At 57.8% G+C, this 13,093-nt stretch overlaps 2 protein-coding genes across 3 annotated transcripts in view; both read right to left on the bottom strand.

Annotated features, from left to right (window-relative positions):
- Positions 1-2,805: 2,805 nt before the first annotated feature.
- Positions 2,806-4,857, bottom strand: MUSTN1 (musculoskeletal, embryonic nuclear protein 1). The gene is given in 4 exon segments (XM_036267199.1): positions 2,806-3,104; positions 3,281-3,413; positions 4,464-4,782; positions 4,784-4,857. Coding segments are annotated over 4 exon segments (633 nt in total). The 3' UTR covers positions 2,806-2,997.
- Positions 4,858-9,635: 4,778 nt separating this feature from the next.
- LOC118633357 (store-operated calcium entry regulator STIMATE) overlaps positions 9,636-13,093 on the bottom strand; it is a 54,021-nt gene continuing 50,563 nt past the window's right edge. For both annotated transcript variants that reach the window (XM_036267197.1, XM_036267198.1), the window contains exons 6-8: positions 12,266-12,343; positions 11,386-11,535; positions 9,636-9,975 (exon numbers count right to left, since the gene is read on the bottom strand). In XM_036267197.1, coding sequence (XP_036123090.1) covers positions 9,859-9,975; positions 11,386-11,535; positions 12,266-12,343 — 345 coding nt within the window. In that variant the 3' untranslated portion in view covers positions 9,636-9,858. The remainder of the gene's footprint in view (positions 9,976-11,385; positions 11,536-12,265; positions 12,344-13,093) is intronic.

Raw genomic sequence — 13,093 nt, 5'->3', positions numbered from 1 at the left:
GTCCTCAGTGTCATCAGGATGGGTTCTTGGAAACTGCACCATTCAGTGATACGGGGTATGTTTGGCTCGAGACTAAGTGATATCAATGAGTTTGGCTCTTGTGGCACAGTTCTGGTCACAGAAACGTCACCACACTTCTAAATAAAAACCCAAAGCACTTGTACTATCAAACATGGAAACAAATGTGAGCTATACGTATATTTAAGAGAGATTGATGAGGACATAGACAACAGTGCTGGGGACGGGGCAAGGGAGGAGGATGTCAATGGGGGAAAAAAGAAGCATCTGTAACAAAAATAAATAAATTAAAAATTAAAAAAAAATAAAGCTTTAGGAAGAAGAAGAAAAAGACTGATCAAGATAAGATCATGCTTTTCCAACTCGCTTGTTACGGTTCAGGGCTTCAGGTGCCAAGCCTTCCCCAGAGGCTCAGGAATAAGGTGGGACCCGGCTGGGACAAGACCCCTTCCACTGAAGGTCGCACACCACTGGGCTGGGACACGGTGGACAAGCCAGCCCCCTCCTGTGCACATCTTCGGATGCGGGAGGAGACTGGAGGACATGGAGGAAACCCACACAGACATGGGGAGGACGTGCAAACTCCATAGTGGCCCAGCCAGGAGTAGCTTTTTTTCCCTCATCAACATTATAACCAAAAGAGACTGAATACGACGACATTCTTCAAGGACCTGCTGTACCGAGGAAAGGCAGGCTCAGGTGGGAGCCGGGTACTGGCATCCTTCTGCAAGGTCTAGAACCTCCCCAGGTCACCGCCATCCTTCACACCAGTCGGCCCACCAAGCTCTTGGAGCGGGGGGACACAGCGGTGAACCAGCCACTCGCCATAAGCCCAGCCTGGGGCACACCAAGGGATGCTGGGAAGAGGAGCTCGCGAGCCTGGTTGCTGAGTGGCAGTGGGGCCCCAAGGCCCTGAGCACCTCTTGGGGTGTCTGAGTGGGGCAAGATCTGCCTGGGCCAAGGGAGGATGGATCCACCTTATTTTGGGGTGAGAAAGGCTGGGACCAGGAGACCCCTTCTCTCTCCTGGGGCCCCAGGTTGCTGCTCAGGCTGCATTCATCTAGCCAGGGCTCTCGGTTCACCTCCAGTGAGACCCCCGACACGAGCCCTCACTTGGGCAGTTCAAACCGAGAGCCGTCAAGATGCCCACACCTCGTAGCCCAGCAGCCTTTCTCTGGGGAGTTTACTGAACGAGTGAACAGAAGAGAAAGGACAGAGCTCCCAAAGGGGGCCATTCAGTGTGCTGGCGTGTGCACGCGGGTGGCCCACGTGGAGGTCAGCCCTGCCAAGGGAGTCCACGCATCATGGAGTGAGAGAAAAAGGGTAGGTCACCGATCCGTCTGCACACCAACGTAGTGCCCTTGTCCTGAGTCCAGACCCATGGGAGGATGGGCCCAGGACCTGGGGTAGCATTACTGACGACTTTGTTCGGTTTTCCTTTAATAAAGTTGAAATGCTTTTAAAATAAATAGCAATAAAGTGACTAGGGGGTCTAGACGCAGCTGGTGCTTGTGTCCCTGGTGGCGCTGGGAAAGCCCAGCTCCCAGGCCAGTGGCCACCGATGGTGATACTTCAGAAACGTGTGGCCAGGTGCCAAAGCCTGGGGCGGGTAAGGACTCCGTGACACTAGCTCTGGGAGGAGGGGCAGTTATCTTGGGACCCTGGGCAGTGACTGGCTTGCGGAGGGCTGCCCCGGTCAAAGGCAGCAGCACCTGGGCCTGGGGGATGGACGTCACGGACTGTCAGCTGCTGCTGCAGTACCAGTTCCCCTTCCTTCTCGTGACTCCAGCCAGAAGCCTCACCTCTGTGCATAGCTCACACACGCTTGTCCGTTGGCTCTGATGTGATTGGGACTACACAGGGGGACATACCCCTTCTGCAATTTGGGGGAACAGCCACCCCAAGGAGCCCAGTGAGCAGGCTCGGCCCTGTCCCCACAGAAGGTCTGCTCCCTTGGGGCAGAAAGCACAGGCCCAGCCTGGAACAGCTATATAAGGAGGCCAGGCTGGCCCGGAACGTGGGAAAGGCTCTGAGCAGCCAGCTCCACCTGCCCAGGGGACAGGCTGGGCCCCCCCGCAGGCACAGCCCCGAGCCAGGCACTGCGAGCCCAGGCCCTGCCAGGCAGCCCTGGGCTGTCCCTGGTCTTGCTGCAACAGCTGGACAGGCCCCTGTTGTCCCCGAATCTGAGCTCCGTGCACAAAGGGGACGCGGGGCCTGAAGGGGAAAGGGTGGCAGAGTCCGGAACAGGGCAGGCCCAGGGCTCAGGCGGGGATGGAAGTGGTAGGGGAGTTTGGGAGAAGGGAGCAGCTCGGCGCAGACTGCCACTGGCCACAGGAGCCTTGTCTTTGAGGGACGCAAGATGGCAAGGAGGCTGTACAGGGGTACGGGGGAGGGGGCCTGTGAGGTCCCTGGCTCCTGCAGAGAAACATCTCAATGGCTTCTGCAGAAGGCGGGGATGGGGGGAAGGGTCTGGAGGGGTCACGCCATGGCCCCACCTGCTTCTGAGTGATCTCACTGTGGCCTGTTTTAGGCAATAGGCTCCGTCAACTCTCGTCATATATAAGGGAACCTGAGCCTCAGAAGTGCCGGTGGTCTGAAGCCACACAGATCAGCACCAGATCTCCACATCCAAGGCTCTTTCCAGTACGTAGCAGTGGCCACGACAGCACATTCTCCTCAAGGACCCTCTCAAAAGACATGAAGGGGACAGAACATGCCCCACACCCCATCCTGCCGCCCCCTCCCCTGCACTTAGGGGCCATGGCCAGTTCCAACCAATATCCTCCAAATGCTGGGGCCACTTGGGCATCCTCTTTATTGGTGTTTCCCAGGTGCTGGTGCAGAGTCCTGGGCTGCGGGGCCAGGGCTAAGGGGGAGGTGGCAGCCCCAGAGGCAGGGGAACAGGGGAGTTCTGGCATCAGTGTCCTGGGAAGACCCGTGTCTAGGTGTTGGCAGAGTCCAGGGCGTGGTGTGCACTTCTCAGCCGAAGACACTCTTGGCAGGTCCAGCTTTGGGCTTCTCAAAGACGGTCTCAGTGCCAGTCCGGGCGCGGCTGAACACGGACGGGGCGGCGCTGCCAGCTTGTTCTGCAGGGAGGGTGGGAGGTGTGCTCAGGGCCAGCCCTGCCTCCGGGAGGGAAGGCTTCTTCTGTGAGGAGCCCGCGCACAGCTCTGGACTCTTAGAAAGGACCCATGAGACCTCCACCCATGCCCTCCTACGGACACACATCTGCACCCCACCCCAGCACCCTGAGATCACTCACCACACTCCCGCATGACCTGGTAGGTCTTGGACTTGATGGCCTGGTTCTTGGCCAGGTTCCCTCGGGCCCCCTTCAGGTCCTCCTCCTTCACAGGGGGGCGCTTCTTCTTGGTGGGCGCTTCCTCACTGCCAGCCTGAGACACCAGAGCGTCTTACACCCGGAGGCCTCGGGCTAAGACCCCGCTCCCACCTCGGCCCTGCTGGAGACCCCTCTTCCCTGCGCACTGAATTCAAGCCAACTCAAGGCCTCACTCTTCCGGGAAGTCTTCCTGACTATTCATCACCCTCTGACCCCAACCCGTCTGTCCTTCCCGCGGCCTGGGAGCTGTGGGGCTGTGGCTGCGGGGGCCTCACTGCCCCTGGCCGAGCTCAGGCTGGGGCTCCGGGCCACGGGGAAAGCGACAGGCTTCGAGGCTATATCACGAGCTTTGGTGGACACCAAAGCCTGCTCTCGGGTGGTGGCAGGGGGTCCCTTGGGCGTTGCCCCTCTTCTCCCAAACTGTCAGTGTTTACCTGGTGTACTCTGGAGTGGGAATGGGGTAGGGAAGTCAGAGACTCATGAAGCCACAGTCCAAAGTCAGCATCCATGCACGGAGCAGGCAGAAAGGACAACCCTCCCCTCAGCAGGCTGGTCTGTCTGTCCCTCCAAAGCTGGGGATACCCAGACTCAGTGCCTACTCTCCCCCTCAACCCCAGGTGCCTGGGAGTCTGAGGCCTTCCTTCTTCCCAAGCCCTAGGGGCAGGTGAAGACTCCCTGGTACCTGAGCCGGGCCGGGCTCCTGGGCAACAGGCTACACCCTGCACAAGAACATCCTGCTGGAGACACCTGGGCAGAGCTGCACACCCACAGGTCCTGCCTCACATGTGTACAAACACACGTACACACACAGACACAGCTACAAATGTGCACAAACTCCAAGTCATACAAGCTGCTTCCTCACACACAAAAGCACACTCCCCCCCCCCCCCCACCAACAAACCATGGAAACCACTAAACTCAAGCTGAACAGGGTCCCGTGGATAAGCTGGGCGGAGGGCTCTCCTCCCCGAGCCCTGGCCTCCCAGGGGCTGCAGAGCTTCCTGTGTTTACGCCTGGAGCTCAGCTTAAGACATAGCTACCAGAGATGACGGTGTCCAGCTGCCCCCCACCCCCGCACTAATAGGCCCATGCTGGGCCCTCCTACCTGGGACATGGTGGGTGCCGACGACAGCTGCTCCGAAGGCGCCTCTGGTGGGCAGCAGCTGGGGGAGAGATCTGAGCAGTGCCCAGCCCTCTTGAGCTTATATAGTCTGCTTGCCTGTCCTGGGCAGTCACTCCTCCTGCTCCGACTGGTTCCCCGATGATTCAGGTCCACACAGCCACTGGCTTCAGAGTTTATTCTCGGAGATGAGAGGGGATGGCTGAGCACTTGTGCCCAGGGGCTGCAGCCCTGGTGACACAGGCGCTGGGGAGCTTGCACCCTCAGGGGCAGCTGCTCTGCTTCCAAGCAGGAGGAGCTAGGGCTGGCAGGGACTTGTGTTTATGAACGTAGTGCTGGAATGTGTGGCAGTCGGATCTGTCCATCTGTGACAGTCCATCCCAGCGTGGGGGTGTCCGAGGAAGGGAGGGTCCTGAGCCAGCTGGACCACTGTGAGCTTGTTTTTCTCCCTACCCCTTCCCTGGATTCCAGAGGAGAGACGTTCCATCCCTGCGCAGCAGCAGGGTGGGAACTCCATGCCTGCCTCTCGGGAGCCTTGTTCTCTGCGAGCTCCCTGGGCCCTCACGGCGGACTCTGAGCACAGGGCACCCCTGGTTCACAGGTGGAGACTGTGGCCAAGGGAAGCCCGGAGAGCTCTCCATCTGTGGTTTTGCTGACACCCCTGTGCTTTGTCTGGCTCCCAGAGCACACTTAGCAAAGGGACAAAGAAGGCAGAGGGTCAAGCGTCCAGAAGGACCAGGAGGAAACTTGTGGGGAGGGCGAGCTGATGGCAGGAAACAGCACCAAGCCTCTGAGAACAGGCCACTGAAGGGCACTGGCCTGAGGACACGCAGGGCGCCGAAGAGGGTGGGAGAGAGTGACGCCCACTGCAGGTACTGAGCCATGGAGTGAGGGACAGGCCCAAGGGCTCCCTTGAAGGTCACTCAGTTCTCCGCTGCCAGCTCTTAATACCCCCACCCTTGAAGGGAAGACCCCAGCGGGACTCTAAGCCTGGTGGGTATGGGCAGTAACGTGAGATTATTTTTATCCCCGAAGGCTCCACGCTGACAGGGCCCACTAGGCTCTGACATTTGGTTATTCTAAATGCTGCCCACGGCTGTCATCCCTCAAACCCCACCCAGCTCCCTTCCTGCCTGGTACTGACCCCAGGAGGCAACTGCAAAGACTGCCAGGCTCCATCCGAGACAAGTGCTGACATGAGGAATGCCTGGCACAGCCATGGGCACCAAACCGACTCCAGACCGTGGCCAAGAGCACCGAGTGCAGGGCTGGCCTGTGAGGGCCCAGCTCCCGGTAAGGGCATCAGCATTGCCCCACAGCTGACCCTGCCCCACAGCTGGCCCTGCCCCACCCCACAGCTGGCCCTGCCCCACCCCACAGCTGACCCTGCCCCACCCTACAGCTGACCCTGCCCCACCCCACAGCTGGCCCTGCCGCACCCCACAGCTGGCCCCGCCCCACAGCTGGCCCCGCCCCACAGCTGGCCCCACCCCACCCCACAGCTGGCCCTGCCCCACCCCACAGCTGGCCCCGCCTCACAGCTGGCTCTGTCCCACAGCTGGCCCTGCCCCACCCCACAGCTGGCCCCACCCCACAGCTGGCCTTGCCCCACAGCTGGCTCTGCCCAGGGAGGAATCTGCCTTCTAGCCCTGTGGCCTCAGGGACAAGGGTTGGGATGTCCACGCCTCATGCCATCTCCCAGCACCCTTACTCCTAGGGGAGCTTTCACTCACATCAGCAGGGAAGTGGAAATGGCAAGAGCACGTCTGTGTTTTTCTCAGCAGACTTTGGTTCCCACATCTGCTCTGAGGCGATGTGAGGTCGTTTGCATTCTGTTTCTTAGGGAGAACCTTCCAACCCACTGGGGAAATTTTCTTGACCCCACTAAGCTGTTTCAACTCCAGAGAGCACACACCAACAACCACAAAAGTGATGGTTTCTTTTTTTTACAAAACTGTAATAAGATGTCAAACTTTATTGTAAACCATTTTACAATGTAAGTACATCATCGTCTTCCCTTTCATTTCAAAAATGTGTCTTTGTGAATCATAACACCACCGATTAAATACCCCCACTAGGCAGACAGTGGAAGTAGGCCATGGTTCGCTCACATAGGTCTGACTTTTAATAAACTTCAGGAAAAGAGAAATCAAATTAAACTACCCCACCCACCCAGGAGCTCAAGGTGCTGACCACAGCTGGACCAGAGTCCCCCAACGAGAACAAAGCCCTTCAGACCCAGTGTTTCACGGGGTAAAACACAGAGCGCTCCCCTCCCAGCTGGACGTGTGCAAGACTTCCAAAAGCCAGCCCTACACCCTACAAGGTGGTTGCTCGGGCTGGTGGGAGGTGCCCAGTGCCACGTAGTTGGCCTGGCTGCAAACAGGTCAGGGGATTGCAGTCTGCAGAGCAGAGTGGGCTGTTGTCCTGGGTCACCGTGAGAGGGACTTTGGCAGCAGCCTGCAGGCCTATCCTACCTATGGAAAGATGCAACTTGGCTTTGAGCCTTTATATACTTTCCCTGCAGAGGCATGACAGGTCAACGTCAACCAAGGACGCTCTGTTGCCAGGAAGGGGTGCAAGTGAAAGCTTGAGGCAGGAAGCCACCAGTGTGCCCGAGGGCTACCTGACGGGCCACAGACCTTCACCTCGCAGGTCTTCGGGCTGAGCGGACCACGAAGCCACAGCTACCAGGATCTCACCAGCACCCCTCCTCACCACTGTCCACACCCCACTGACAGCAAGAGGAAACAGGGGCCACAATAACCTCTTCCACTCAGATACGACAGGTCCACCTCGCCAGGCTACTTCCATTAGCTACAAGAAACTTGTTCATGGCCCTAACTTACAAGTTCCCACCACGGGTGGCTTGGCCAATGTCCAGATATTGACAAGTAAGATGGACAGCGAACACTATCCCATCGATGTCCTGTGGTCTCTCAAGCACAGTGATGCTTGTCATGTGGCTCAATGAGAGCTGTACCTCGTAAGGCACCTTGGAGCAGGTAGTGAGGAATTCACCCAGGGAGGGAGGACAGCTCGGGGGGAAGTCCTGGCAGACCCTCTGTATCTGCTCTCTGGGCAGCTCCACAGAAAAGGCCCCCGTGACCAGGACGCACTCCCAGGGAACACAGACTGTGTGTACCATGCACATGGGTGCACACACGCTCAGCAGGAGAGTAAGGTCAAACACATGAGGCCGCACTGCCCAAGCCCACATAGCACGAGCCCTCTGATCAGACACCATCCCCTAGTTGGCCAGCTACACAGCTGCCGCTCTGAGACTAAAGCCCTCACTGAAAACCAGGGTGTAGGGAGAAACCACCATTCACTCACAGCCTCTGTGTCCCCACACCCACTGCCCAGCAGGGCTGGATGAGCCTTGAGAAGGGCAGTCACCCGTCTGTACTGTCTCCATCTGCCAGAGTGCGGCCCTTCCACCCCATCTCCAGTGTGGAAGCGTGAGGAGCTCAAGACTGAAAACGAAGGCTGGATTCTGAGCTCAGGAAGGTACAGGAAACAGCTGTGGGCACAGGCTGTTCAAATTAAAATGGAATAGGAGTGAAAGTAAGGCGAGTCAGCGATGCCAGGGGACTGCTGTCTGCTGAACATCAGTCCTGGTCTCCCCAAACGCCGATGCTAGTGGGGGGACACCCACTAACAAAGCCAGGGGATGGGAGGGGGTGAAGGGCATAAAATGAGAGCGGCAGTGATGTGAGAAAGAAAATGGATTCCAACCTCACACGAGGCACCACCCCGCCTCGCCCCTTCTGTCCAGCTAAGATGTCCACACAGCAGTCACCTCCTGCTGCAGGCACAGGTCCCGGCTCCCTCAATCTCCCCCCACTGGCTTGTGGGCGCCCAGAGAAAACGGGTGGAGACAGAGGGACAGGCCCAGGTGCCTGGTTTAACAGCCTGGCTCACAGACCCCATCTCCATGTCCATGTAGATCTGAAGAGAAGGCTGTGGGTGGTGGGGCCTCCCTGCACCTGTCTCCCTTCCAGCTCACACCTTAGCAGCACGGTACGTTCCTCAACTCCCACGGCTGCCTCTGGCTGTGGCAACACCCTGCGCTGCTCCACGCTGCTGCTTCCGCCGCAGGGAAGTGCCGGCAGCCCTGTCCACTGGGCACCTCTACTGGCAGAGCCACAGGGCCTGCGCCCAGGCGGAGTGGGGCCGCTCCCAAGCACCTCGTTCTGCCTGCGAACGCAGCCCTCCACCGCCCTGGAGCACATGGAACACAGGCTTTTGGTCAGGCAGGCGTTCTCCAGACTCCTGTGCAAAACAAACGCATGAGCTAACGGGCCGAGGGCAGCCTGACCTGGAGCTGGGCCCAGAGGCGAGTCCTGAAGGCTGTGCCAGGGGGAGGCTGAGGCGTTTTAAGCTGTAGATTTGGGGGCTCTGAAGAGAGGCAAGGGACAGACAGGTGTGTCCTTGTAGTCCCAATTTCTCTAGACACAAAGATCTCTTAGCCTCTTTTCTTTGTCACATTTGACTAAGACCTCTGCCCTGCCAGCAGAGGTGCCCAGGAGCCACTGGGCCCGGCGGGCGCACGGCCCTGGATCCACTCTTGGCCAGCTGCCTCCTCCCGCGGCCCGGCTTCTACAGAACCACTGGGCTTGCTGGCTTCCTGCTGGGCTCATACCCAGCTTATCACAGAGTACCGAAAGTATTCCAAATAAAACCCTCGACGCTCCCTCCCACCAGGCCACAGCCCACGAAAGGCAAACAAACCCACTTCTTTGGGGATTAAAAAGAGTTTTTAAATACAATAGTATGAAAATATAACTTAAAAATACAAAAGTCAACAGCATACGGAAGACTTAAAAATCTATGTTTTGCCCATTAGTCCCATAGGAAATAAACACATACTCAAAAAACAGTAACACTGTGACAGCTCATAAAACCAGCTCTAGAAATCAATAGTTATAAAAGCCATTTCGAGTAAGAAAGCATTGTGGTTCCAACTTCGTCAATGAGTGACTTTTAGCCCAAAACACGTCACATCTTCACCCCCAAGCCTTGGGGAGAGGCTCTACCCACAGCCTGCGTGTGCGTGGGTCTTCTCCTCAATGCCACCCAGCCAGACACAGGACAGGGCTTCTAGGTCCCTCTCACAACATCGTCGGGACGACAACACACGAAGAAAACGCCTTGCTTGCATATTTGGTCAGTGTTTGTAGTGCAACTGAGTGGGGACCTCCAACTGCCACGGCCCCCGGGCGCTGGCTCCTCCTCCCTCTCAGTCAGTCTGGGAGTGGGCAGAGACAGCGACAGGATGGAGGTAGAAAGGGGTGGGGGGAGGAATGACACTGCAGAGCCACGTCTGCAGCCCGGCGGCAGGCTGGGCCCCCAAACCTGACCCCGGCACAGGAATGTGTCATACGGGCAGCCCGAAGCGATGCTTCTTTTTCTTCGCAGGCTTCAGGGGGGTCAGTCTGTGGAGGTCCTCCTCCCTGTCGGACTCCTCCATCTCGTTGTCGGCTGAGATCAGGATCTGAGGCAGCAGAGAGGCATGGATGTGAGGCACTGTCAGCGGCGCCTCTTCCTCCACCCTCCCTGGACCCAGGTCGAGGGGAGGGGCAGCCCCTCCAGGCGGCTTCAGTCTTGTGCTTCTTTGGAAGAACGATAGGGAGGCCCCCTTTACAAAATGAGATGAGCTGGCCCACTGCAGACCCCACCCATGGGCTACTAAAACCAGTGCTGAGCTGACATGCCCTGCCCTCCGAGTGCTCCCCACTTCCCCACCCCGCCTCCAGCTGGGACCAAACCCCAGTCAGCGCAAACTCCCAGGGACCTGCAGCCCAAGGTCATCCTGGCAAAACAGCCCAATCTTGACACATGGAATCCTGGGCCCTTGGAGCTGCCTCAGACACAGCACATGCAAAGGGGAAAAGCCCCTCAAAAGGAAAACGTCTGTGGGGCACACACAATGCAGGGGGTTTCAGAGCTGCTGCTTTAACCAGCTCTGTAACTTGAGGACAAACAGGAGCTCTCTGCTTCTGTGAGCCCCTGGAATGACTCGGCCTTGCAGCCAGGGCACCGGGGGCCCATACGCATTCACTGAGCACCGGGGAAGGAGGGACAGCCCAAGGGGCACCTGTGCCGGGGGAACTCATTTCACTCCAGGTCGGGGCAGTCTCACTACCTCTCCTGGGCCACACCAAGCACTCGCCCCACCCTACCCCCGCATAAGCACACCCCAGTTTCTCAGCCTGGATCAGACCTTTGCCTCCAGCTTACTTCTGTCCCTTTGTCCTGCCCCCCGGAACGCATGCTGCTCTGGCCGTGAGGACTCTTACATCACCTGAAGGCCAAACCTCATGACCACGGGTGCTCATGAGCAGCTGCTTCTGCCTGTGTCCCTGTTCCTCACCTAATGTTCCCAAAGTTCACAACCTGACTGGCCCCGGGCCAGATTCTAGGGCTCGCCCTCTCTCCTGCATCTATTCAGATTTCAAAACTCCCCCAGGTGCCCAGGGTCCTGCTAGTGCCTCGATGTCAGAACTCAGAGCAGAGCACGGTTGAGGAGCTGTGAAGACCCCGCCTTCTCCTCACCCCCAAGTGAAGGCCTCTCGGGAAGACACTGTCTCGGCCATTTCTGAGCCCTCACAGCACCCTGGCAGTGCACAGGGGGAGCTGGATGAGGGCCTCCGGCAGCCCCACCTCGCCGGCAGCACAGGCGGGTGACGAGAGGGCTGGACACACTACTGGCACCTGCTCCTGTTTATTCCAGGAGTCTCCCTCAAGTCCAAGTACATTAGGAAACTTAACTTCCTGCTGTCCCACAGGAAGGCCCATGCGACAGGAGGACGGGTCCCAGCTGGATGGGAACGGTCAGCTTCTCCCTCCCCCTGGCTGGCATGAGCAGAGGATCCTCTGGTCAGCAGCACCAGGGCTGGCCTACCTCAGACTCTGACTCCTCGTGGGACGCGGCCCTGCGGTAGCGGACCTTGCTCCCATTCCTCGAGTCCTGGTTGGCTCCCCTTTCTTCCAGTTTAGCTTTCGTCCTCCCCTTTCTCATAAGGAAATTGTCCACTACCCAAAACATCAAAGCCTGTGGGGAGGAAAGAGCAGATCACGCCAGGATAAGCGACTTGTGAACGCAGGGCCGGCAGCCCCACATCCCCCTTCCCACCCCGCTCCAGACTACGTCCTGAACTAGGGGAAGAACAAGCTATCCAATCCCCCTGCTACCTCCCACGGGTTTAAAAAGAGATTCCTAATTTCTACTTCTTTTGTTTTCTTATCCTAGAAAATCCTGCCCTACTTATCCCAAGGGGGTGTGGTGGTAACTGAGGAGACAGCCTGCCTCGGGCCTTGCCCGCCAGTAGTGGGGCCTCTACCCTGGGCCCCAGGTCTCCAGATCCTGGGCCGGCTGGCCAGCCCACTGTGCCACGTCTGTCACCCCAGGCTCTTCTATGGCTTCTCACTATATCTCCTCACTTCTAGCCAGTGTGCTCGTGGCCGAGAACAGATGTCGGGTGAATTCCTAACGAGTTTGATCTAGAAGTCACCTTACACAAGGGGTGGGACCCCTCGGCAGGAGGTCGCCTGGCAGGGAGGTCAAGACAAAGTTCCCAGGGCCCTCCAGCTGGCACAGAGGCCCTGGGCAGGGAGCTGCCTGCTGAGGAGCAATCCTGCCCCTGCCAGGCCTGGGGTGGGAAGTCACAAAGCTCACAGAGGGACCCGAGAGTGGTGAGATGTTTTCTCGGTCACATCAGAACTCTGAGCAGGAACACTGGAAGGCAGGGAGCAAACCGGGCAAAACGCAACATGGCACTGACATTGACAAAGAAGGGGACGATCAGCATGACGATGGCCAGTTTCAGGTCTGGGTTCTCGATGGGATTCAGCAGGGACACCTGTGAGAGAAGCAGACTCAGTGAGGTGGGGGAAGGCCACAGAACGTGCTTGGAAGGAGGGGCGGAGGGAAAATCACCCACGAGGCCCCGAGAGGGGGACTGCGCTTAGACATTCACCCCAGCACCTCACACCCAGGGCTGCACAGTCCCCGGATTTGACTGCTAATGAGGGACCCTCCTGGAGACCCCAGAACAGTTAGTGCTCCCTGTGGTGTGGATGTGGGAGCGAGGCCATCAGATACTGGCAGGGGGTGCCAGACAGAAACCCTGCATCCAAACACCTCCTGGAGGACAGCCCTAAAAAGCCTTTATTTTCTTAAAAATAAAACTAAGCCACAAATAAAACCAAAGGATGGACAAGCTACTTGTTTCCAAAGGCTCTTTGGCTGGTTTCATGTGGGCACATGGCGGAAGTGGGCAGTGGAGGCTTATCTGCTCAGTGCTGTGGCCAGAGGGCAGAGGGCAGGGTCAAGGGAACCTGGGGAACAATGTGTGACCAGCTAGCTGCTGCTCATGGCATCTAACGGCTCAGTTAAATCATTGGCCAAGAGAGGTGCACGTGAAGATATTTGCGAATATAAAGAACACCTCTGACATTTACTGTTGCAAGGCCTGAAGACTAATATTGGACAGGCCTGTATTTTCAATGGATTGATCTATTCCACTGGATTAATCTGGAGCAGCATTTGTGTAAGTGAAGTGGACAATGCTATGTGAAAAACTGACTAGTTACTGCTCTTGATAGGGAGC

Source organism: Molossus molossus, unplaced genomic scaffold (genome assembly GCF_014108415.1).
Source record: "Molossus molossus isolate mMolMol1 unplaced genomic scaffold, mMolMol1.p scaffold_m16_p_18, whole genome shotgun sequence".
In the NCBI taxonomy this organism is placed as follows: Eukaryota; Metazoa; Chordata; class Mammalia; order Chiroptera; family Molossidae; genus Molossus; species Molossus molossus.
The sequence above is the reverse complement of the archived record's forward strand: the minus strand, read 5'-3'. Positions and strand labels throughout refer to the sequence as shown.